Source organism: Maylandia zebra, linkage group LG5 (genome assembly GCF_041146795.1).
Source record: "Maylandia zebra isolate NMK-2024a linkage group LG5, Mzebra_GT3a, whole genome shotgun sequence".
NCBI lineage: Eukaryota > Metazoa > Chordata > Actinopteri > Cichliformes > Cichlidae > Maylandia > Maylandia zebra.
Genome location: NC_135171.1, coordinates 27,425,702 through 27,452,222, shown reverse-complemented (window position 1 = coordinate 27,452,222; position 26,521 = coordinate 27,425,702). Strand labels below are relative to the sequence as shown.

At 40.5% G+C, this 26,521-nt stretch overlaps 1 protein-coding gene across 9 annotated transcripts in view; it reads left to right on the top strand.

The window, feature by feature from the left end:
- The window catches only part of cadpsb (Ca2+-dependent activator protein for secretion b), a 66,807-nt gene that overhangs the window by 34,560 nt on the left and 5,726 nt on the right, over window positions 1–26,521 (top strand). Inside the window, exons 7-29 of one of the 9 annotated variants that reach the window (XM_076884147.1) lie at window positions 2,553–2,664; window positions 3,521–3,660; window positions 4,081–4,147; window positions 4,482–4,590; window positions 4,693–4,905; window positions 10,300–10,436; window positions 10,537–10,724; window positions 11,150–11,308; window positions 11,499–11,600; window positions 11,700–11,763; window positions 11,861–11,984; window positions 14,234–14,266; window positions 16,401–16,507; window positions 19,255–19,284; window positions 21,673–21,829; window positions 21,944–22,085; window positions 22,836–22,997; window positions 24,286–24,441; window positions 24,588–24,735; window positions 24,842–24,916; window positions 25,024–25,107; window positions 25,363–25,395; window positions 25,565–25,672. In XM_076884147.1, coding sequence (XP_076740262.1) covers window positions 2,553–2,664; window positions 3,521–3,660; window positions 4,081–4,147; window positions 4,482–4,590; window positions 4,693–4,905; window positions 10,300–10,436; window positions 10,537–10,724; window positions 11,150–11,308; window positions 11,499–11,600; window positions 11,700–11,763; window positions 11,861–11,984; window positions 14,234–14,266; window positions 16,401–16,507; window positions 19,255–19,284; window positions 21,673–21,829; window positions 21,944–22,085; window positions 22,836–22,997; window positions 24,286–24,441; window positions 24,588–24,735; window positions 24,842–24,916; window positions 25,024–25,107; window positions 25,363–25,395; window positions 25,565–25,672 — 2,650 coding nt within the window. Of the gene's footprint in view, window positions 1–2,552; window positions 2,665–3,520; window positions 3,661–4,080; window positions 4,148–4,481; window positions 4,591–4,692; window positions 4,906–7,397; window positions 7,410–10,299; window positions 10,437–10,536; window positions 10,725–11,149; window positions 11,309–11,498; window positions 11,601–11,699; window positions 11,764–11,860; window positions 11,985–14,233; window positions 14,267–16,400; window positions 16,508–19,254; window positions 19,285–21,672; window positions 21,830–21,943; window positions 22,086–22,835; window positions 22,998–24,285; window positions 24,442–24,587; window positions 24,736–24,841; window positions 24,917–25,023; window positions 25,108–25,362; window positions 25,396–25,564; window positions 25,673–26,521 lie in introns of all 9 variants that reach the window. The other 8 variants (XM_076884151.1, XM_076884149.1, XM_076884148.1 and 5 more) reach the window with 8 other exon arrangements.

The following is a 26,521-nucleotide window of genomic DNA, read 5'->3' as shown; positions in this document are numbered from 1 at the left end:
TGCCACACTCATGAATGGCAGTTTAAACTAAACATTTCAAAACTAATTCTGCAGAATCAGATATACAGTCTCATACATTACCTTACCTGTCAAAACATGGTGCCTAATTATTATATTAAACGATACATACAGGTGAAGTATCCTAGTGCCATAGCCTAAGGCAAATATGTTGAGTCACTGACAGATATCTAATGAAGCAAAAGCTCTGAGCTATTTCAGAAGTGAGCTGTAAGACTTCACTCTCACTCCTCACATCATATACTGTACCAAACACACCCTCACAGTAACACTGCAAAATCCCACATCGCTTCAAGCTGCTTTTGCCGCTCTGGACTGCTTCCTGCTATTTCGGATCCTCCAACACCCGGACATCCATCTGTAGGCTTCTAGGGCATATATGCACAACACTAACCAGTTTTAGTTGGATATAGTTACTTAGAAGTTCAGAAATAGAGCCATACTTACATGTATATTACTTTTCATTTACCCCAACCTGCCTCAACCTGTTTCTTTCTTTCTCAGTTTGGTACCAGGGGTATCTGACCAGTGAGGCCTTTCCCTAAGCACAGTCTCAGACCTAGATCTTACATAGTCTATTGATAAATGGTGCCTTGCTAGTAAATTGAACATATTTGCAAATAGTAATGAGTTTCAAGCCTACATGGGAAACTACATATATATAGATATATACACTAAGATGTAGTGCGCTGCGTTAACCTCAACTATACTTACTGTTTTAAAACACTCTTTGTATTAGGATATTTTCTTAGCCGATTCCCAACTTTCCTAAGTGTGACCTGTCAATAGTCATTTTTGCCTTTCTTTGCTGTAAATGACAACATATGCAAAACAACATCTAATTTCTCTTAATGCAATAACTTATTTTCTCAATAAAACAACTGAAAATATAGTGCTATGCTTTGGGAAAGATGTCCCTGAGGGGACTTCCCCAAGAGATTAAAAAAGTCCTATTCTATTCTATTCTATTCTGCTCTATTTTATTCTATTAAATGAAGATGAGTTGCTGTACAGCCACCTTTATCTCACATATTTTAGCTTAGCAAACAATAGCAGGAGCAATGAATTTATGCAACAAAACAGATGTCAGACTTTTTTTTTAAATTTTCTTAATTTTCCAGTATGTGTATAAGTATCAGCAGATACCTTGAAACTGCTTTGATCCTTGTACAGCTCACACTGAGGCTGCTGGCTCATGGCTACCTATAAGCTCTGGATCGCTGAAGTCCCTTTGCCTTTGTTGCTTCTTTGTCCATGTTCAGCTGGGTGAGGGTGATTTAAGGGTCTAATTAGGTTTGTTGTTACAAATGTTTGTCTGGTGATTCCTTTGCAGTTTACTTTGGTGAACTTTGTGTCTTCACTTACAGTGAGTAGCTACTACACTAATGGCATGTTAGTGTGTGGCTGTGATGGCTGTAAGTGTGCGTGAAAGTATTTGCCTGGCTGCTGTGCACATTTTGCAAATGTTGCACACCCATGAAATGTGGAGAATGCTGGAAATCACATGCTGTCAGTGTCTAGAGCTAATATGTAGTCAGTTTACTTACTGTCCTGGTAGAAATGGTAATAACTAAATGACACCTTTGATACCAGTAGATACTGAAGTAAATTTAATTGTTTTTTCTTTCTTTCTTTCTTTGTGTTTCAAGTATGCAACTTTCATTGTGACCAGACTACTCCAGTCTGGCTGGAACAAGTCATGATGGACTATAGATTGATTCACAACTTGTCTAGAGTGTTTACTGCCTCTCACTGGCTCCAATCCCTCCCGTGGATGAATTATTTATAATACAAATATGAACGAGGACACGTTTTGTTTTGTTCTTTTAAAGACAGCTAGAAGTTCCTGTTTTGCTCTCCACGTGGACCACTCGGCTGCAACTGATAAATTGATACTTCTCACAATATCAACAGACTACAAATCGACTCGAGAAATCTTCAGTACCAAAAATATTGCAGTTGCAGTTTGTCTCTATATAGATTTTAAGCATTTTAAAGATCCTTGTCTTACTTTTGAGTCACAAAAATCAAGTAGAAAAGATACATTGATTTTGACTATTCTCTGGTCTCTGACTGTTTGTTTATTTATTGCTGACAGAGAACAACAGTCAGAACAAATAAATTGTGTCTGCTATCTTCTTTGTTTTATCCTGACTTTGACTTACTGTAAGTTCATGCGACTTTGCCGTAATCGTTGTTTTTTTTAATTCCTTCAATCAGACCACCTCTATCTTTCTCCTGTGATACAAAAGATTGGAGTGTTTGTGTGCATAAACATTGCATTGTATGCTTCAGTCCCAGGAGGCTCAGCTGAATTTATTTGATTAAAGCAAAAAGCATCTGAAAACGGTTTGATTTGAATTTGAAATTGTTTACTGACATTTTCGGTGTAATTTACATATAAAATACTGCAACTAAGGTGAAATCTGTCTCCCAGACTGACTAGCAATTAAAAATGACAATTGATGGGAACATGGACTCACCGTGGTGTCATGGAAACTAACCTCTGGAGTGCTTTTTGTTGTCTGTTTCAGCTGGGGGACCCAAGGTGACTTCACCACTACACACCCTTTGCCTGCTGTCAAGGTGAAGCTGTTTACAGAGAGTACAGGGGTGCTGGCACTGGAAGACAAAGAACTGGGCCGGGTAACATTTCTGCTTATTGTTTTATTAGCGCACTAACACTCTGATGTTGACATAGCGATGAAAATAGTGCAAACTTGTGTTTTGATTATAGAAATACATGCACAGTCACTCAAAGCAGTTTTATTTATGTAGCTGTGCATCATTCTGATTGTAATACGCTCAAAAGAGTCTCCAGGGTCCCGTCACATGACTGCGATTTATAAATAGGTTTTTGTTATTTTGCTCTAGTTCCAGTATTTTTTTTTTTTTTTTTTTTTTTCCATGAGCTCCTTTGAAAGTACAAACGGCTCTCACATTTTGAAATTTTCACATTGTGCTGTATCTGAATTTGACTGCTGCACATCTGTTGAGAGTAGACTGATAAAAAATTCTTGCCTCATTCCTAACAAGAGACTTCCAGCCTTTGAGCATTACTCAAACATGACTCAAACGTGAACAAAGCAGAAACATGAATCGCTTCTTTACCCTGCTTTTTCCTGTCGTGTAAATGTGACAGGTAGTTAAGGAAGGTGGTGTTGCTGGTTTGCGTCGGGGCAGCGGCGCCTCAGACGTCCCTGTAGTGGCAGTGACCTTGGTTCTTTGATCTCCCACTGCAGCAGAGTTGGCAGGCTTCCTCAAAGCTCTTTAACTCAGCAAAGAGAGATTAGACCCCCCTCTTCGGGGAGGGAGAGCAAAGCACAGTTCTTCTTCCTCGCTACCTTTTTTTAAATTTCTTTTGAAAAGCAAACACACCACAAAATCACTAATGCATGCAAGCAGACTGATTGACACTGCTCAGTGTTGTACAGATCAAAGATTTACCACCTGGTCATGTATAATTTCTTTTATTTAATGATCTACTTTTCTGCGAGTGCAGGTTGTCCTCCACCCAACTCCTAACAGCCCCAAACAGTCAGAACTCCACAAAATGACTGTGACCAAGGCCTGCCCTGACCAAGATCTCAAGATCAAACTGGCCATACGTATGGACAAACCACAGAACATGAAACACTGCGGGTAAGCGACCCACTGTCAAGCAGCACGTGCAGTGGTGTTCTTATTTTTATATTCCACATCTTTCCTATAGAACTCCAACTCTGAGCTCCTTGGCCTCATTTCTACTCACCTACCATGGAAAAGTACTGTGAAGTGCATTACTCCCCCTGGTGGATGCCAATGTGTAGTTTCATTTAATCATTTTAGAAGATGCTAACACATGCAAAGCGTTTGGCATTAATCACATTTTATTCATGTAACAGTTAAAGTGCACTTCTTAAGAATTTCAACTTCTAATTTCTATTTTTTCGTTATTATGTAGCAAATCCACATAACTTAAGATCAAATATAAAAAACTCCGCTTCAGATGGAGTTAGCATTTGTGTTCTTTATGACAGCTTTACTGTGTTTTGTCATCATGTGTGAACAATGTTTTGACAGGTATCTGTGGGCTTTTGGGAAGAATGTTTGGAAGCGCTGGAAGAAGCGTTTCTTTGTCCTCGTGCAGGTAAAAAACAAAACATGTTTTTAAGATCATTGCAGTGTTTCGGGTTTTGGCTTAAAGGTTCCTGTAAGCCTACCCAATCAATATAGAGCACATGTCACTCAGGAGTCCGTGTCGTTGTTTTATATAAAACTAGCATGTCCCAGTTTACAACCCCAAAAGCTTTAACATCCTACATCCCACATTTTTTAACCGCTAATAACAATTAAATAGTAGTTTATTTGGTCTTATTCCTCACTAGTTGGGCCTGGTCACAGTTTGAGAATCACTAGCTTAAAGATTGTATAGAAAGATTTTATTTGTGACTCATTTGACTGCAATTTTTTTCTTTTTACAGGTGAGTCAGTATACGTTTGCGATGTGCAGCTACCGAGAGAAAAAGTCAGAACCACAAGAGCTTTTGCAGCTGGACGGATATACTGTGGACTACAGTGATCCCCAGCCAGGTGAGGATACACACCAGGACATACCTATACTCACACACACATAAACAAAAGACACACACAATGTAAATATCTACCAGCTGATCCCCAGCTTTGCGTTATTAGGCTTAGATGGTGGCAGGGCTTTCTTCAATGCTGTGAAGGAAGGCGACACTGTGATCTTTGCCAGCGACGACGAGCAGGACCGCATCCTGTGGGTCCAGGCCATGTATCGCGCCACTGGCCAGTCCCACAAGCCTGTCCCACCCACTCAGGTCCAGAAACTAAATTCCAAAGGGGGTGCCTCAGCCCAAATGGATGCTCCCATTTCTCAGTTCTGTAAGTAGCCCAAAACACAACATAATCACCCAAGCAATAGCAGTTTTCATCCACAAAGCAGCGAAAGCTCTAACCCATAACTGTCTCACGCCATGCGCTCCACACTGCAGTCACAATACGTGCTGATAGAACTAACACACAAGCACGCAAGCACATGCATTTATCTCTCACAGATCCCTCCAGCATCTGATGGACTTCCACTCATTGTCACCACTCCCACAGTGTGTAAAGGTGCGATTCCATGCTATTTCATCAGTCTGTTCTCAAGGAACAACCAACCTAAAAAAGACCTTATCATACAGAAGTAGGCCATGGCGTGCAAAGATTTTATGAAGATTAAATAGGTCACCATACATAAGATTTGAACATTCAAGCCTACTGGGGTTGAATTCAGACTGACAGTGCCAGGGTGTGCTGCTCTTGTCCGAACCATAGCCCTGTTTTAATACAGTTGCCAACTCTAGATGGCTGCTGCGAGGGCAGCTGTTATTCTGAGACAGTTTCTCAGATGGTCCTCATGTTGAAAATTTTAACCAATTTGTCACTGTACTTGCACTTCTAAGCAGTCCACAGGTCAGGTAGCAAAGTGAAGGTAAGACTGTCTACAGTAGTGTGGCATCTCTATCACCTTCTATTCTGACCGTCTCTTATGTCCCCTCCCTCCTCATTAAAGAAGGGAAAAATATATATTTTTGTAACTATAAAATCTAGAAGCAACATCTGTATTTATTCAAGTGGTTACTAATATGCAGTGAGTCATAATCACTAAGTTCTTATTATTCTTGTGCAAAGGTTTAAACTACCTTAAATTTGCCCATGAGAACACTAACACAAAGCTTATTTACTTACTAAATGTAAACTCACATGCTGCTTAACAATTCACAATAATAGATCCTGCTATTCAGAACCAAACACGACTTTTTTGTGTGCATCTTTTGACTCTTTGGGCTGAGAATAATTTCTTTTTCAATTGTAATGAGATTTTTTTTTTCTTAGAATAATTATGTAAATTTAATTGGCTTTAAATACAAATACAAAAAAAACAACCTCAGGGTTGCAATAATACTATTCAAAAGTGCAAATCCCCAAGTTTACTCCACTCTTTTATAAAAGTATCAGAAGACATGAATTGGGTCACTCAATGCAAATCCTGTCACATGAGATTCTATGTTGTTTCTCCATCGGTTTTTTTGTCCAGTATGTGATCGTTCTTGTGGTTAGTTGACTCCTCTGATGCCAGCTGTTGCCATTCAAAGCCTCTCACAGTGGCACAGACCTCCTTCCCCTCCCTGAAACATTGTGGCACACCACGCGTACATGTTTCACCCCCTGGTGGTCTTGAATGGCACTGGGACCATAACATACACAGCCCTCCTGACTCTGCTGCAGTGAAAGGATGGAAAAGAAGAGTGCTATGAAGGTTCTGCAGCTTTAGTGCACATCAATAAAATGTTAAATAACACAGGTTTAGTCTGTGCAACAGCTTTCTGACATAATACTGCAAATAAATATGATAGAGTGTGAGGACATCCGATCAAAGGCCTTTATTTAAAAAAGAAAACCCCATATCTTGTCGTCTGTCCTTGACTGTAATATTAAAAGGGTTGTTTTCTTGACCTGACTCAGCTCCTCCAGAACACAGAAGACAATTTCTCTCGTGAGGCGTTTCTATCGACTCGGTGCATTTTTTTGTTTTTTTTTATTTGTTCAAAAACAGATGGACTTGTGGAAATTGTAGAAAAAGAATTACATCATTGCAGAAAAGCTTCCATTTCTGGCTATAGCGGAAATATCAAGCGCAACAAAAGGCAATTAGAATCAGACAGTAAAGTGCAGTAGTGACAACAATTACTTGCAAAACGAGTAGAGTGCACCTTTAAAGTGTGCTTAAATTTGTTGCTATAATTGTAAGAGGTTGGTGATAAAAACCTGACCTTCATTTCATCCAGCACCTTCATAGTCTCTTTTTCTTCTAAAAACGATTCGGGCCACCTTTTACAGTTTCCTTTATAATGTAGGTGTTTGTGTTTGCCAGTGTCCCTTTTAAGAGTAAGCCTTGTGTTTGCTCTGTAATCAAACAAAGGGACAGTACTTACTGTGTAGCTCTTAACTCTTTAAGTAGCTGTCCATAACCAAGAGTAAACTGCAGTAGAGTGATGAGGATCGTAAGCTCTGTCTCCTTCCTCTGTCTCTGTCTGTCTGTCTCTCTCTCTTTCTCTCTCTTGCTTTCTGTCTCCCTCTTCCTTTCTCTAATATGCCTCAGCATCTGTTGTTCACATATCCTCACATGTACTCACACACCACCACCCACAAACTATCATGTTGGTATAGGTTGTTGTTTTTGAGTTGTGTTTTCTTCTTCATGCTTTGCCTGGACCCTTCTTAAGTAATGCAGCTGCTAGGTCAGGGTCTCTCGTGATTGCTCTCCTCCAGCCTTGTTGCTAGTCTTTATGTTATTCTGGTTTGTCCCTTCTTACCCTGCTGTCTTCTAGCTGGACTCAAGGGTAAGTGCTTCCCTGTAGCCGGCACAGCTCAGATAATCCCCGCCGATTATCTGACAAATGCAACGTCCTTTTCTCTCTTCTTTCCTTCTTCTCCTTTTTTTTCACGTCTCGCTTCATGTCTTAGATATTAGTTGAACCTTTTTGTTTTTAACAACCTCAGCTCTGAGGATGAAAGTATAAGCATCCATTCGTGCCAATATAGGATGCATGTATTTTATTCTTAGGAATTATTATTTGGCTCAATAATAGTTAAAGTTGATATCATAGTTGTTTCTGCATAATTGCCTTCTCTCTTTATTCTTATTGGTGGAAGGACCCCTCAGAGTAAAGCGATATCAGGCTAAAATGTGACGTGCTATTCATGAAGAAATGATTTCATAGTTTTGTATTACCAAGAATATTTAGTGTAAATGTCTTATCAAAATCAAGAGCTGCAAACAACCCGATTCACAGACGAAACTGTAAAAGACTAATGTTTACATGTGTTTCTTTAAAGATAGAGATATGGATAAATTACGATGACAGCCTGTGTATGCAGTTGTTTCCCCAAAGTGTTTATGTTAATTATGCTTTACTTCAGAGGGCTCAATTGCTTTTAATTCTTTTTCTTTGAACTTTTCTTGACGAGAGTTGGCAAATATGTACGCGGAGTATTCTGAATGCCAAAGACAAGGAGTAGCTAATGCCGCCCCGTCTTATGATAAAATACTCCGGACTCCCACTCCTTCCTCCTACAGTAGATGGGCCTGTAGATAGAGGCTAGACCGGTAACTACACCTCCAGAAAGGAGCAATCTCATTTGATTTCTTTTGACTGCCCTTGTTTGCCTGAATAGGAGAACACCTGTGTCATGTGTCCATACTTTTGTACAAATACAGGAGTTTTCATTCATTTCCCCCATCTCCCAGAGAATGATACAGTTTTGCCTCTGTCGGCTTCATGCTATTTACCCATGTACTTGCACCAAAATTGTATTGCTACCCTATTAGAGTTCTCCGGTAGTGGTATGCCTGTTAGTGTGCTCTGTAGAGATCATGAATACACTGCAACATATTCAAGTATTGTCAACTTGCAAATGCGTAGAGAAGGGAAAAAAAGAGGAATGCATAAAAAAAATGATCAAAATTGCAAATTTGAAAATGGGTCTGCAGATGTGCATGACATAATTAAAAGCTTTACGAAAAGTCACACTGTTCTCCAGCATGTAATCATTTATAAATGTATGCAAAAGTACTCTCATATTTACTTTGGCAATTTGGTTATTTTATCTTGAGAGTTATAGTAATGTTACTATAGCATTGAGTGTTTTCTGGACTTAAACTCCATTTTTATTCCAACTAAAGGAAATGTAGCCCACTCTCTGTGTCTCATAGTCCAACACCTGACACCTTGTGCTCACTCTTTGGATGTTTTCTCAACGCCTCACTTCCTTTTTTGTCTGCCACAGTGTTTTCTTTGTCACCACTTTCCACCATGTTATTGTCAAATTGAAAGATTTTCTGACCAACCAGATCCTTTTTCATCCTGTCATCATCTCTTAACCAACGCTCCACTCATCTGTAACGCCGTTCACTGTCTTCTTTCATAGCGTTACCTTTATACATGATAACTTACTGCACCTGTCTTGTCCCTCCTCTCCTCTTCGCTCTGTTTCCCTGTTTTATTGTCCACATTTTACTTGTTGTCTTACAGGTTTTCTTTCTCAGATTGGATTAAAAATTTGCTAAAATGTACCTTCCTTCAGGTTCCTTTTTTGGCAAACTTCAGCTAAGTTTTAGCACCCACATTAAACCCTTCCCCTCTTCCCCCTTCACTGACCTGGAGGTTGATAGATGTCACTTGTGCTTTATTCAATATTTTCCTGCTCTACCACGATCAGGTCTCCGCTTCCCTCACCCACCCCCCAAAATCATCATCACTCATGTCAGTGTCTCTCGGACATGACACCTGTCACTCACACAGAGGACATGGCTGTGCCTCTTATCTATTTTGAAACATCTTCGTCCCCATCATTTTTTCCATTTTTCTCTTTGACAGCTTTAATATCTGCAGAACAAGAAATGACTGTTTTGGTTTAGAGGGTAGAAAAAAAAGATTATCCCACTAATGGTTTCAACACCCATTTTTACATTACTTCCATTCCATGTTTTTCATTTTGTCATTGTTTAATGTTACTAATGTCTTTCTTCACTTAGGGAGCAGGTTTAACATTTTGAAAAGTCCTCTTGTTACAGAGAAGGTTAGTGGCAAAAGCACTGTAGCAAGATAAACATTAAAAACCCAATAGAGCTCGAGTAGAGGTTCAGCATCCATATTCAGAGAGAAATCTGCAAATCTTAAGAATTTGTTTCTCAAAATAACTTTTTTTTTCTTTTGTTAGAACTGTTTTTTTACAGCATGTTCAAATGATTTCTCCTTTGCCATATTTGTGCCTTTTTTATTAGCACACGTGTCAATATTTATCAGGACCTGAGTGACAACAGTCGCGAATGGCAGAATCTATTGAATACATAAAGAAGAATGGATCTAATATTTTTTTTTACATATTATTTACAGCATTTCATCCAAACACCTTTTGGCTCTTTTAGGATTTTTTCCCCTGCAAAACTTTAGATGCATGAATGCACATACAGTAGAAACACTCGTCCCTTTGAGTTTAGCTTCAGTTTGATAGAATCTCATCCACCAATACAAGAAAACTCTTTACGCTATCTGACACAATGCAAGTTGACAATGTAAGCTGTAAGTGTTTATAATTTGCCCTTAGAAGTAGCCCAAAAAAAAAGCCTCCCTGGTGTTTCTCGTGTTGTAATGAAGACTGTTGCCCTGTGCCTCACTGATGTCGTCTCCTCTGAACCGTGTGCTTTTCCCTGTGCCTTTGGCCGGATAGACGCTGACAGAGCTCAGAAACATGGCATGGATGAATTTATCTCCGCTAACCCCTGTAGCTTTGACCACGCCTCGCTTTTTGAGATGATGCAGCGACTCACGTTGGACCACAGGCTCAACGACACCTTCTGCTGCCTGGTGAGTTTGTTTCCGCTCGTTGTCGCATGAATGACAGTGAGTGCTCTTTAGTCAGTTGTTATCAAGTAGTACACTGTGTGTCTGTGTTTGTGTGGTGTAGGGATGGTTCAGTCCGGGCCAGGTGTTTGTCTTGGATGAATACTGCGCAAGGAACGGAGTTCGGGGTTGTCACAGACACCTGTGTTACCTGCGTGATCTCCTGGAAAGGGCAGAAAATGGGGCCATTATCGACCCCACACTTCTTCACTACAGCTTCGCTTTTTGTGCCTCTCATGTCCATGGGAACAGGTGTGCGCTAAGTCCTTCTTTATGAAACATTATGACATTTATAAACATATTTACATTTTATGACTTTCAACCTTCATTTGTAACAAATTACACTTTGTCAGGCAAAGCTATGCCTCCTATGGATGCAGCAGTTGAGAAATTTAAAGATGCATTAACACAGGATAAGATCAGAACGGAAAGGTTTTGTTTCCATCAAATTATTTTTGTCATGTTTATGTTTTCTTAATTTTTTATGTTGTTGTACATTTTTTTGGCCTTTCTTTCTGTAATTTCATGTTATGTTGTTAATCAATTGCATATCTCTACATATTTCCTTGTTTTCTACCACTTTCTTTGTTTTTTTTTTTTCTTTTCTCTCTGTCCTTTGTTGCCATAGTCTCTTACTGTCCATATTATTCATCCTCCCATGCATCTGTTAAAGTCAGAGAGGGCATCAGTTACTGGGGCCCACTGGGCTATGAGGTCCTAAAATCCCCAAAGAGCTCCCAAAGCCCAGATCCCCGTGCTGCCTCTAAACGAGCATGCATATTCAAGTTTAGAAAGAAAAAGGAGTCCAAAAATCCACTGATTCAAGGTGAAAACAGGTGAGACATGGTCATTTTTTCAATGTGTAACACTGGAGGGAACTCAAGAAAAAGAAAAAAAAAATCACTCAATCAGTTCCCTGGGGTGTGAAAGCTGTTAACCAGAGATTTGGGGGCTTAGATAAAGGGTTATATACGTTGGACTTTGGGGTTGCAGCTGGGTTAACGTTTGTGGGTGCGATCTTCATAGGCCAGACGGGCTGACTACAGTGATAGTGGATGAGAAGGAGCGCTTTGAAGACATCAAGGAGCGGTTGCGTGTGATATTGGAAAACCGGATTGTAAATTTCAGGTGATTGCCGCCTCACTAAAACCAGATTACACCAAGTCACAAAACATCCCGGTTATTGGTATTTTTCTCTGTTATTAAATCTTCGGTCTTCCCTTGTAGATATTGTTTCCCCTTCGGTCGTCCAGAGGGTGCACTGAAGGCCACTTTATCTTTGCTGGAGAGGGTTAGTAAATGCTTAAATAAAAACATTTTATGAACAATGAAAAAGGTGCCCTCTGAAATATTGAGGTTCTGTGAGTCATCTTCGATGTGGCCTGCAGGTCCTGATGAAGGACATTGTGACCCCGGTTCCACCAGAAGAAGTTAAAGGGGTAATTCGCAAATGTTTGGAGCAGGCTGCTCAGCTCAACTACCAGCGGATTAAAGACTATGCTCAAATTGAAGGTAACCAGAACAACACAATTCACTGTCACATAATGACTGCTGGTATCAGGGTACAAATGCTATGCATCTGCTAAACATTCCTACTGATCATGAAGATGTCATGTTTTACAGACTCAGATTGAAGTGCCCAGTCAGTGGTTTGGTAGAAAACGGCAGAGTGAACAATCAGTATATCTCCATATGTTCTTTTTCTTCTGTAAGACTGCCTGTCATGTTATCAATTAATTTACACATGGTAAATTCACTTGGTATATGGTATATTTGTGTCCATATCCCAAATGATTTGTGGCAAATGATTTGTCACAGTCACTTTCTGTCTCTCAGTCCAATAACTCTCTCCTTTGTTTCAGGCCTGCTTTAGCTCTGTGCTGTTCTGTAGGTCAAGTTGGCTTTTGTGTAGAGGTGTGTGAGTAAAAATGCATTCAAATCCAAAGCCCTGAAATCTGTTGATGTGCCGATCTCTCTTTGTGCCTTGACTATTCGAGCTGTGTAGTATCCTGGCTTCTGACATTTGATGATTGGATTGTAAGTTCAGCTTAAATGACTCCCAGCTCCCAGTCGACACACACTCCCTCTCTTCCACTATCTTACTGTTAGCTCCAACCTCTCTGATACCTCCAGCTGACTCTGCCCGCCCCTCTTTACACTCCCTGCCTTGAAATACCAGCAGCTCTCCTGTCAACTGTGTCTTATGCTCTTGCTGAAGACCACTATCTTCTGCTCCCTCCCCTGTCTGCTCTGCTTTTTTTTCCCCCCTCTCCACACAGATGTCACTTTTTCTAACCTCTCCACTATGTGATGAGTGGCTTCTAACCAAAGGAATGCTGGGATTGAATGCATACAAACCAGCATCAGCCTTGCATGTGCTTTGAGACATAACACGGCCTTTCTTTACTGGCATGGATTACATATGAAAAAATACATAAAGACATTTTAGGATGTCTTATTTCTTCCTCTTGCTGTGTCTATTTTTCAACATACCAGTTGCACTGACATGCACATTTACATAGAGATCTCTGATGTTGTTTATGCCTTGAAAGAAATCCCTCAGGGTGCTAAAGATACTAAGGATTGAAACCTTACTATCTTTTCATGCTGTGTGAATTTATTTCCACCTGTCCTTGTGAGGCATCTGATTCAAATTTTACCAACGATTTGACCTTATTATTGGGCCTCCTGCCCAACAGATTGTCTCCTTCACCTGGACAGCCCTCTTCCCATCACCCTCTGACCTCTAGACTTCCCCCTTCTGACCCCATCCTTTTGCATGCCCCGATCCTTTTTTATAGGGAAAAAGAGGGAAATGTTTGAGCACCCTGTCTTCTGCTTGGCATCTCAAGTGATGGATTTAACCATCCGTGAGTACCTTCATCATCTCTTCCCATTCCCCCCCTCATTCTTTTAAGCGCACCTTCACCTCATCCCCTCCCTTCTGCCTCTTCTCTTTCTCCAGAAATGTTGCTCCTGCCATGCTTGTTTTTATCTGTGCCTTTGTCTGTGAGAGTGAGTGGGGAGTGCACCAGTCGAGAGATCTGAGCAGTACCACACAGAATCAGTAGGGGTCCATTTTTTTGCACCATCTGTTTGTGATGGACATGAATGAGCGGTCTGGTCTGTAAGCTTCTTTCTTTTGGTTTGAAGCCCATTCCTTTGACTTGAATGCATTTTTATATTGCTTACATTGGTATCTGTTTTCAGTCATTTGGTCTGATCATGTGTCAGTGGTGTGCTGTGCCGAACAGGTAGGCTTGTTTGTCACCGTGTCTCCAGTGACAGTGAAAGAGCATCTGTTGACAGAGCTATTGAATGGGAACAACAGGATAGAGTGTATGGATGTAACAGCTCCAGTTTGTGTTTTAACTTGACTCAGGTCAACTCAAGTCACTCAGCGTGTCCTGTCTACGGTCCTTTAAGCTGTTTGTGTCCCCTACCTGTTTGCAATAGTCGAAGCTTTGTCTGTTTGTTAACAAAAAAACATCTTATCACCTTTTTTTTTTAAATTTTCCACAGGCTACTGGTTCAGTGTTTCTATTTTTTATTGTGTGTTTGTGACGTTTGTCTGTTGCCCAGAAGCGTCAGTCCCTGGAGCTGAAAGTGTCCCAGCAGATTCATTTAAAGGGTCACGTGGCGATGAACAACAAGCCTGAGTTCCCCCAAGCCCCCATCCCCTTTCGTGAAAATAACCATAGAGCCGTGCTAATTCTAAACATCTCCTTTTTATCTTTTCTCTCCCCTTTTTCTCGCTGAAGTTGAGAAAGGTCAAAAGGATCAAAAGGATCCAGGTGAACCCATGTTTAGCTTATGGTTTAGCTATAGTGCACACTTACATTTACATATACAAATACACCCACACCTTACACACATGTTTACTGCAAATCAGTGTAAGACATATGCATGCATTTACCATTAGCACATCTTCTATACACACTTTAAATATTGTACAAGTTCTCAAATGTCTTGGCATGTCTTAAAAAAGCAGTAAATCTGTAGAGATTGTACTACTTTATATTTTTCCAGATTCAAATCTGGAGCAGTGAATTATACGGCTGAAAATGTTATTCTCACTCAATTCAAATGTAGTGTACTCACACTTGAATAAAGGTGAACAAGTGTGTTTTTCGGTAGACATGTTAAGACACCATCAAAACCATAAAGTAATGCAATCTCTTACATATGGTCCTATATTTTTATCTACATTATAATGTAATTTAAAAAGACATAAGCAACACTTTAATGCAACCTCCCCCCCTCCCCCCCCCATCACACAAATTAGCATACATTTTCACCACAGGCCACACATGAAAATGAGCTCATTATATAAAGATATGCATTATGGGGATTTTTGTCTGGGAGTAAAGTAAAGCAAAGATGTAGCACAGATGCTAAAGACAACCACAAAACCTCAAGTATAAGAAATTTGAGACATCTGAAACCATCCCAAATATCCCCCTTGCCTCCCAGTCAGGAGGCCCTGGGTTTAAACCTGGACAGGGCCATTCTTTGTGGAGTTTGTATGGCTTTCTCTTGGAGCGCATGTGCAATGGAATAAAAAAGCAACAACAAAACAAACAAAACTTTGCTCCTCTTTAAACCATATTATATCTAATTCAAACCCTCGTGATCAGGCATTATTAGAAGTCTTAAATATTACTTTACAGCTCAGTTCCCTCTATGTGGCATTTGAAAGTGTAATCTCTACTGCTAGCTTAGGGTTCCTTCATTTAATTTTTCACCAGGCTCCGAAAAAAATATTCATTTGGCTTGAGCAGCAATACCCGCAGAACCCTAAAATAATAATGAAAACAGCAAAAGGCTTCCAGTTAGAACTGCCGACTGCAGACTTCTACTGTTTTATGTAGAGTTATGTATTTATGTGCTTTTGATTTCAGATCTGTGTAGCCATTCAGTTCCATGTTCAAAATATGTCATGCCATATAATCACAGTGTTCAAGGAACAACTCCATTTCATGACACATATCTGTTTTTATCAGATCGTTCTGCCGACAAAGGTACGAGCAAGTGATTTGGAGCTTTTGCTAATCATAGACCAAAGTCACCAGCTGATAAGTGAGGAACAGCTTTCATGAGCACATAAGCACAGTTTAAGAGAAATCCAAAATCAGCACGCTTGTAAAAAATATTCATTACCTTCAGGAATTTCATCAGATAATTGGCAACTATTTTATTAATTTGATCCAAGCACCTGCCTTTTTATAAAATTAGTTCTAACAAAGAAAACTATGAGCCAGCCAATGTGTGTATTATTATATTGAGATCAGATTACTTATAAAATAATATATATTTAAGAAGATTCTTATACACTTGTTGGTCTTAAGAAAAAAAGAATTACAGAAATATGTATAAATGTCCCTTTCATGTAGTTCTAGCCACGAGTGTTTGTAGAGAACCCGATCCTTATTAGACATCCAGTACTATTAGCTTTGAATTAATAATCTCATCCAATCAGATAACGTCAAAGAGAAGGAATGAATAATTTTTACTGTGCGTGTTCACAGAGTATTTTTGGCCATGAGACAGCTCCTTATACAGATGGCTTATTCAGTACCGCTACACAATATGCATGTTTTCAATGCTGCATTGCACCTCCATCTCAGCGCCTCTATTCCTGTGTCTGATACTCCTCCAACATGAGTCTGATTATCCCATAAATGCATCAACTCTGTTGCTTTATGTCATGCAGCCCAAAATGCATACACAGTAAATAAGAACACGCTTTACTTGTTATGGGGGGTATGGTAGGTAAACATCACAGCCTAAGTGCTGTGTTTATACTTTTATTAAACGGTCAAAAATATAAACAGAAAAAAAAAATCTTTTGAATAGTCATAAAAATCCCCCTGGAATCCTCTGTGCTTGACTAACCACTCATCCCTCACCCTCATCCTTTTGTCTCAGAGAACGTAGGCCGCTTAGTCACGCCTGCCAAAAAGCTGGAGGAAACAATTCGCCTGGCGGAGTTAGTCATAGAGGTCCTCCAGCAGAACCAGGAACACCATGCGGAGGTGAGTGAGAACCCTCTCCTCCTCTCCTCCTCAAAGCACTTTCCCTCTATGCTCTCACTCTTATCTCACTTGCCCCACAGCAGGGAGCTAGCCTTATTATCAATCCTCTATAAATAAAGCTGCTTTCATCTATGGGTAACTAAAAAAAAAAAGGAAAAAACTTTCAAAGATTAATTTAATTTCGGAAAGCTCTAATTGGTGTTCAACGGACCATCGCCACATGGAATCAGAGGGCCATGTTTGAGGGTAGACTGTAAATTAGACAGAAATGGTACAATGGCATCTTTTTTGCTGTGATGACAGTGCATTAGTTTTACATAAGTTGTTAAAACGATAGTATTATGTTGAGGATACTCCAGTATAGATGTTTGGCTAGAAGAAAAAACACAAGGTGAAACAAGTTAATGCGCATTTTCATGGCTTCTACTGCGCTGCTTCCCTTTGGTCACACACAACAAGATCACTTATAATAAACCTCAGGCCTTACACTGAATTTAAAGTAGTAAGTAAAACACATTGTTCCCAAGAAAACTGATCTTTGTGAAATTCAATTAGATGCTTTTATCAATAATACTAAACTGCCATAGTCTGTATTGTAGTGTGTTTTGTGACTCTACCAATGAAAAACAAAAACATTACCTGATTTAAATATGGCTGTTATCTTCTCCAGCGCCGTCTCCTTGTACGCTTTAGGCACCGGCATGTTTAGATTGCTCCCTTGCAGTCCACCATTGTGTCAAAATGGTCAAAAGCCTTTAGCTTGAATTGCATTTTGTGGAAGAGGCCAGAGTTACAGGGACCTAAGTCTGGCAAGCTGGCTTAGCGGGGAGCAACAATCGAAAGCATTAACATTTAAATTCTGAGGGATGAATTCAAAGCTGGTGAATTTTTTAAAAGGAAGCATACTCCTGCTCAGGGCTGGACTGGGACACAAAATCGGCCCTGGCATATTTGGTCCAGGCGTCTCCCTCGCTGTGGTCCCTCCTCGTGCACTTTTTTACGAGGAGGAGTTGACGGTGCAGCAGCCCCGACAGCTAACATGTCGGTTAATTTTGCTGCATTTATTTCTATTTTTCTGTCTCAGCATTTCAGCTCCACTTTTTCGCTACCTCATCAACACTAAGCTACTTGGGCGAATGTAGAGGCGGGCTTGGTAGTTAAGACATTTTATTGGGCAATACAGTGGCAGTAATGAAGCTGAATGAATGGGCTGCTGTCAGTGCTTGTGGGGCCAGTGTGCAGCGGTCTTTTAGTTGCCCCATTGGTCCAAAAGTGAGTCGGCCCACTAGGAAAATGCCCGGTATGCCAGTTTACCAGTCTAGCCCTGCTCTTGGTCCCGCTCCTCACCCGATGAGCCACCTTCAGTCTTGTTGTCTGTTGGCTCTTCCACTGAAAACTGTTTTTTCTTCTCTGGGTTGTACTGAAAAGCCAGCTCAGTAATGAGTCTCGACAGGTTGAGGTAGTTTGACACAAAAGTGCAAGTTTGAGATTTGCGGTGAAAGGCTTTCCAGAGGTGCACAGGTAAAAAGCCTTCAAGGAGAGATCACCACATTTAAATCAGATAATGTTTTTGCTTTTTCTTGGGGGAATCGTGAAAGCCATGTAAATGAAACCTGAGAGGTTTAGATGGGAATTCACATAGCCACATGTGAAGTATTTCAAAAAGGTTCAAAAGCCTAAAAAACTGACATGTATGGGTTTAAATATAAACAGAGCATTCTAAGTTGTAAGTTCAAATAGGATTTTATGTGAATAAATATAGTCTTAAAGAAAAGATGTGTGTTGAATAAATCTAGTGGAGTCACAAGTATAATACATCCCAGTGAAATGGAGTGGAGTGGAGGTATAAGGTAGCATAAACTGTAACAACTCAGTCAGTCTTAATTTCACCAGTTTATTCCAATGGAGTCAACAAAGATATACTGCTGTTTTGACATTTAGCATATTTTTGTCCCAAATAAAATGGTGAAATTGACATTAGTTAACTTTTTACTTAAACACAGTCTTTGCTACTGTTTTACCTTTAGATCTGTATGGCTTTGGTTTAGCACTACAAGCTAATGGACATGTTCTCATCCCAGGGTGTCAAACACTGCTGTCCTGTCTAATTCTGCTATATATGTTTGCAGATATATGCAAAAGTTCTTCTTTGTCAAATGTGCCGTGACACACGAGCTCTAGCAATACAGGACACCTCCACAGATCCTCCTTTAGAGAAACCAATTTGGCATTAAGTGATTGGAGGAGTCTTTGTGGAGCAAATCACTTTGGTTTGTGAGCCATTTGCGCTTTGTGCTTTGTTTTGCTTGTTTTTCACTAACTAATTTTAAGCATTTAGGCATAAAAATCGACTCGGTTAGAAGTAGGAAGAGATCTCACTTTGGATTTTGCCCCTTTACAACTGTGCACACTGACAAATTGCACTTACCCAGTGGGTTTAACTGTGATACGAGTGTCATCACCAGTCAACACCTTGCGCATATCTCAATATATTAGCAGCTTTTGACAGAATGGTAGTATTTGGCACTCTGGGAATGAGAACAAGCTGAACCAATATTCAAGGAAGGCATCTCCTTTTAAAAATCCATCTAGCTTCCTTATTCCATCGTGTTGGCGACTTTAGACATCAAGCTGATGGAAAGCATGATGAACATGTGCAGCTGTGTAGATCTGAAGGTGATCCAAATGTGATCTTAGAATATACAGATAAAGCAGATTTACTGTATCTCTCTGAATATGCTTGACAGGCGGCAGTCACAAGTTCTGGAGATCAATCGGTACAGTATTTTTTTTTCTTTTTTTCCTCTTCAGTCCCCATCACGACCCTCCTGTATGGCATGTGCGCCACTATGGCAAGAAGCACGTTTCTAGACAGAGAATGAACTCAGTGGGTGGGTTTGTAGGCACAGAAGTGAGAGCAAATCTGTTTAAATATAAATTTTTAAAAAAACACTTTAGCTTGCACAACATAATTGTTATCATAAAGCATGTTCATCGGGCCATAAAGAGGTTTCCTTTCTATCCTAGCATGCTGAACCAGTAAATTTCCTAAAGTATGCTCCATGTGAACCTTTGAAGTTTGATCCTCCATAAACATTTGTTTCCCCTCCATCCAGCAGTTAATTTCACAGTCCGCACCTGTTTAAGCATTACTTCTCCAGCTTCTCCTCTTCCATCCCTCTCTGCTGTCTATTCTCAGTTTACAAACCCTAACAAAGAAATGCTTCAAAAATACATTATTGTTCTGAACATCTTCCTGTATTCTCACTGTCATATGATTGGTGACTGCCCAAGCAGGGAAAAGAGGTATGTAGTCAAGTTGAATGAGAAACTCCCGTAATGCTCTGTGCATGTCCAGTAGATGATTCTACATCTCTCCCCTAAGCAAACTACACCCCCTTTAAGACTGGTCCCTTGACATGGTTGCACTGATACAGCACTAGAGTTTGTTTTGGCTGAACAGTGGGTCTGCCGTAGATTTCTCAGGGTCCTGTATGTGTTCCTTAACCACTAACAAAGGTTGGAGGCTACTCTGCCTGGTGACCTTTGAGCCTTTCCCCTTCCCTGTTGGAAGCTATTTACTGTCCTCCCCTTTAGCTGATATAAGAGTATATATCCTTGAATGCGATGGAGAAGAGCCTTGTTTGCTGCCTGTGTTTCTAACATTAGAGCTATCATGATTTTTAAACGTTTGAAGTGGACAGGTAAGTAGGAAGGTAAGTACGGTTCTGACTGCTGCTGTGGTGGTTAAATAAGGTGGTCGATTAACAATAAACAGCAGTAAAGTAGAGCATGCAGCATAACTTGGAAAAATTCAGCTTCATTAATTGAACTTGGCAATATGTTAGTCTGAATGATAAGCAAATAAGCCAAGCCAAGACTGCCAGCAAAGCAACTACTGTACCTCTGCTGTCAAAGGGTGAGAAAGTCCTGACTGTGCTAGAAAAACGATCCGCTGAATCTCAGACACCTACTTAACTAATTGGAACAGACACACTCCAACACTAGAGATGCTGTATGCTGCAGTCTTTGGTGTGTCTAGACAGTGATGTGCATGAGACACATTCACATCTAGTGGGCTATGGGTTTGTTGGTGATGTGAATGGTGGACCCCCTCATCTCTCAGCTGGAGAGAAAAGCATGCAGGGAGATCCACGTTTGCATGAGAAGAGCACCCTAGATGTAAAGATACTGTCATGAATAGAAGGCACAAAGATGCAACCCCACTGTGCAAATCTTCTCCCAAGTATAATCTGGATTTGAATTCATGTACCAATTAGGAAGAGCTGTGGATTTGATCTAGTTGTATGCCATGGAAAACATACACAAGCACACAAGCTGACAGCTGTGATAGAATTTCTGTTCATTTGAAAGGAAATACCCGGCAATTACAGAATTCACACACGGCACGGAAAAGTCATTCGGTATCCACAAATATAACCAAATATCTTCTCAAATTAAATAACAGGGGACGTCTAATGGACACCTGTAACAGAGAGAAGCAGCTGGACTGCTCAAAGGTAGTAAATCAGTCTTCTGGCAACTCTGTTTACACTCAATTTTAAAATGCTAACCAGATCACAGATAAACAAATGCAAATAGCTACAGGCAGGTTTTGCAATTACTGAAATCATTTGAGAGGGTGGTCTGTGGTGCATTCGGCTTTATATGTTTTCTACTATAACAGGAAATGTATCATCAATGCTTGGTTGAGAAAGAGAAGCGCTAGGTTATACAGTGATGCTAGCAAACTTGTGCATATGAATACTGTGTGACCTGCCAATTAGTGTAGGTAATACAAAAAGCCCACTTAAAAACCAGGAGTGTGCCCTGCCTCTTACCCTGTGCTGTGAGACCCTGGTAGTCTAGCTGCTTCCCTCTGTTTCAAGTGTTTAAACTAAGTAAACCCAACCAGCTTCTGACTTTAGCTTCATATTCAAGTGTTACATCCAACGTATGAAAAATCAAGTCCCAGCAAGAAAGGGTAAGGATATTTGCCGAAATGCCAAACTATTCTCTCAACACACCAAACATGCATCAACCCAGTGGTATTTCCTTTTAAGAGCGATACTGTCCAGTAGTGTTTATTATTCCCTCCTTTCCCTCTCATCTTTTAACAAGAGGACTTGTTCACCTGTTTGCTTTCCCTCCTGCTGTGTCTCTAGGCATTTGCATGGTGGACAGACCTTATGGTGGAACATGCAGAAAACTTCCTGGCCCTCTACGCCATCGACATGGATGCCGCTCTGGAGATCCAGTCACCTGAGAGCTGGGACAGCTTTCCCCTTTTCCAGCTGCTCAATGACTTCCTCCGGACAGATTGTAAGTTCATGCAGTTGGCCCATCTTTATGTTTCAGCTACCTTCAGGTATTTTCATCTAAAAAAAAAAAAAAGTATGATATCCTTTTGTAACACGCTTTTTTCCCCCCTCATAGATCATCTGTGCAATGGAAAGTTTCACAAACATCTTCAAGATCTGTATGCTCCTCTGGTGGTTAGATATGTGGATCTGATGGAGTCCTCCATCGCACAATCAATTCACAAGGGCTTTGAGAGAGAGTCCTGGGAGCCTGTAAAGTAAGGAGCTTCCGTCTTTATAGCTAGGCTGTAGGATGGCTGGAGATGCAAAGCTTTTTTATGCAGATGACAGACTGACTGACTGTGTGGAGGCTGAAAAATCTGGTAGCGCAGCTGTAATGTTCATCCAAGCTTCCTGTAGCTTCACTTTTAAAGAACGAGCCAAGTGTGGGCTGAGCAACCTCTTTATCCTGTAGAAGAAATTGGTTTTTCTAGTCTGAAAATAGTGCTTGATTAATGTATGTCTCACCAATTCTTGCCGACACATTGGGGTCAGGGCAAAACATAGTATCCCTGTTGTTCTGTGTGTGAACTAACATTCATGACGTGTGCTTTGACATGTTACCAGAAAAAAATTTGCCTCCAGTGTGTTATGTTGCTACTTTATTTGTTGTGGCTTTAATATGTCTGCTTTCACATTTTCCTTTCATTGCAAAGATTATATTTAAAGTGTATTAAGGTAACCTGTATTTTCTTGGTCTTTATTCGTGTTCATTTTTTGGGTTACTTTGCTTGTCTCTATCGCTGCATTTAATACTTTATGTGTGTGTCCAGCTCTCTTTACTCTTGAGTATTTTTGTAAAATGTGAGTCTTTGACAGTTACCGTCCCTTTTATGTGCGTTACTCTTTGTTCCAGTCTTCACATATTTTCAGATTTTACTTTTATGATGAGTGTTACATTGCTTTCTGCAGCTCCCACGCCACTGTTATGGATTCTTTTTTTTTCTTTTTGTCTGTCTTTTCTGCAGGAGTTTAACAAGTAATCTGCCCAATGTGAATCTACCAAATGTGAACCTCCAAATTCCCAAAGTACCAAATCTGCCAGTGCCAGTAGCAGGACTATCAGTTAACCTTCCACAAATGCCTAGCTTTTCTACCCCGTCATGGATGGCTGCTATATATGACTCTGAGTGTGTATTCAACTAGTTCACTTTAGATTTACTGAGAAAGCAGTGATAACTTGGTATGAAGATGCCCATGAGTAAGGACAATTAAAAAAGATTTGCCAAATTTTGAAATTGTAGCAAAAAATGTAAATGAAGTCGAAACTGACATTTAAATTCAACAAAATCTGAATCGGTTTTCTCCTGTGAATACTTGCCACTTATTGCTGTTCATGTTCATGCCAAGGTCACTGAGAGGTGTTAGAGTAGATGGGGACGTGCTTTCTAAAATGAGAGGCTGTAATGCTCTCATTTGTCTCAACATGCATGCTGTTGAGCTGAGGTGTGGAGATACAGGCTGAAAAAAAAAAAACGAATCAAGCAAAAAAAAAAAAAAAAAGTAGTTCTAAGGCTATTGGAGTTCTACCGTGCAGAAAATGTTCCCCATTTGAAACATCAAGATCTCCATTGTACAAAATGTGTATCTCCCCAGAGTTGTTGTCCACAAACATTTGCTCTAGTGATGCTTAGCGAATTGTAGATTGTACATGGCCGTAGGTTCATCTCTGACCTTGACCACCTGCTAGTAGTCTGATTGGGAGGGCAGACAGAGCGGTTCGGAGTGGAGATGATAAAGTGGAGAGGCTTAGAGGCAGGAGTTCAAACCTCTCCGCCTCTGTTTTTATCTCCTTTCCTTCCTCACTCTAAATGTAACACTTTTCCCAATCAGCTCTACTCAGGATGGCTAAAAAGGTCTGCATGGTTTGTTTGATAATCCTTCCAGGGGTCCCACCAGCCTGGGGACATGGATGTTGAGAGAGGGCCTGTGATGAGTGAAGCCAATTTGGAGATTTTTTTAAATGTTTTTTGGACACTGACTATAAATGCCTTTTTTTTTTCTTTTTTTTTTTTGCACGCCCTCCCTCACTTCCTCCATTCCCTACTCCTTTGTGTGATTAGCTACTGTATCTGCAGTGACTTTACCTGCATGTGGCCACTTCACATACCAGTCAATAATCATACTCTGTAGCATGGTTATTGATCTGTTACAGTAAACCCTTCCCGCTCCTTTTTCGCCCATAAACTGACTGTCCAGAAACTCCTGAACAAACAGGAAAGGAGACACGTAGGTGGACCAGTCAGTATATGGCCAGAGCAAAATTGTGTTAAAAAAAAAAAGTGTAGCGGCACAGCATCCACCTCTGCTCCTGCCACTACAACCCCCACCCCCTCCAAACCTTTAATCCCCCCCCTCCCAGGTAACAGGTTGACATTTGTCTTCTGACCTGTGTATGTGTGTTTGGGTCAATGGCAGTAATGGCTCCGGGACATCGGAGGACCTCTTCTGGAAGCTGGACGCCCTCCAGACTTTCATCAGGGACCTGCACTGGCCTGAGGAGGAGTTTGCCAAACACCTCGAGAGCCGCATCAAGCTCATGTCGAGCAACATGATCGAGAACTGTGTCAAACGGTGTGTATTTGTGTGACTGTGCGGGAGATGATGACAAACTGCGAGAGACACAAAAGCTCCAAAATGCAAAGAGTTTGTTTTCTGCATAATGAACATCTGCAGCACATTTTCATTTTAGAGTGTATCATTTTTAATTTGCACTGCAGCACCAGGATGGCATTTGAGTCCAAGCTGGCAAAGAGCAGCAAGTCCACAGATTTCCGCATCTCTCCAACATTATGCACCATGTTCAACGTGATGGTGGACGCCAAGGACCAATCAGCAAAATTGTGTGCTATGGAGATGGGCCAAGAGGTAAAAACTTCATCTGGGGCAATGATTGCATGTTGGACAATGAGGCTTTGTGCTTTTAATTTGCTGACGTGAATACTTTTGTTGGAAATTCTTCTGCTTTCCACAGAAACAGTTCCACTCCCAGATAGACGAGCTGATTGAGGAGAGTGTGAGGGACATGATTCAGCTTCTGGTTGCAAAGGTGCAGCTTCATATCAGCTTACTTTGATAACAATAGTAGAAAAAAATTTAACTTGACTTTTTTAAAATATGATTATTAGATTGTTCATGATTCCTCTCGTTTTTCAGTTTGTTGCCATATTGGAGGGAGTGCTGGCCAAAATTTCCAGATATGATGAAGGCACTCTCTTTTCTTCATTCCTTTCATTCACGGTAAGATTTTTCTTTCTTCAGTCCCTCAGTTTATTTTTCTTGAAAGTATTCTTTAAAAAAATTCACTTTATATTCTGAAAAACTGAATGTATTTCCTGAAAGCCTGCTTTTTTTGTCTCATGGGGGGTTAAAAAAGGGTAAAAGAACTCTAGTTTTGTATCTTTAATAGTAAAATATTCCAAGCCCTAATGAATCTGACGATAATTAACATTTCACCTTTCAGCCACTGTTTGACGGTTTTGTTTCGACTTTCAGGTGAAAGCTGCTTCAAAATATGTGGATGTACCTGTAAGTTTAACAGCCTCCAACTTTCCTGTTTTGTTTGTGAGCATTTAGAGCTGAACAAAATATCATCTGAGTGATTTTCTTCTACCTTTTTGAAGACAGTAATTATTGGTACAGCCGCTTGTTTGCTCTTCTCCTGAGTCGTGACCCTATTCTTTGTCTGTTCTTATAGAAACCTGGAATGGATGTAGCTGACGGCTACGTGACCTTTGTGCGCCACTCTCAGGATATGCTTCGTGATAAGGTCAATGAGGAGGTGTATATAGAAAGGTTATTTGATGTAAGTAAGATGCCGTCTCCTCCTCACAAAAAGGGAGGGGCCTTCCAAAATGTGGCAAAACAACAGGGCAGAGAGGGATAAGTCCCATTTTGAGACCAGGAAATGTATTTCTGCCTGGAAGAAGAGGCTTTTCTGATCCCTTCTCGACTTTTCTGTCTCTCTGTCTCTTTTCTTTCCGAATCTCAGCTGCCCTCTGCATTCTGGTGTGCATTGCCACAGTGCTTTTGGGCCTTTGTGTATTAAAAAATCAAACTTTTACTTACCAAAGAGTCCATAAAAGCATCCTCAGAAAGGATTATCTAAAGCAGTGCTCTCTGTGGAAAGAACAGAACTGTCCATACTGATCATACGCCAGGACACCAAGTTCTTGTATTTTTTAAGTCACCACTGTCCTCTGCTTTCAGATGCTTTCCACACAAAACATGTCAGCCTCCTGAATGAAAATAAAAACCCACTCAGTCCTTTTGTCGTCAGTCCACAGTGAAGCACCTGTGCCGTTTCTGTGTGTGAAATGAAAACGCTGGGTGAATGATGCACTGTTGGACGGGCCTGGGTCAATCTGAGAGGCTGACATGGCAAATACCCTTGATCTGTTAGAACAGTGGTTCCCAACCACCCAAGGAAAATGCGATCAGTCATGACGATGATGATAAATATGAACAGAAAGGAGACATCACACCCCCCTTTTTTTAATTACACCCCGAGCAGTCTGTTGCGCAACTTAGACTGAGGTGAGTGAACAGCAGTGTAAGCATAAACCAAATTTCATCATTTAGATAAAATGCAAGAGAAAGATGAAAATAGATGCACTGGTAGTAAAAATGATAACCTGCAACAGACTTTTCAGTC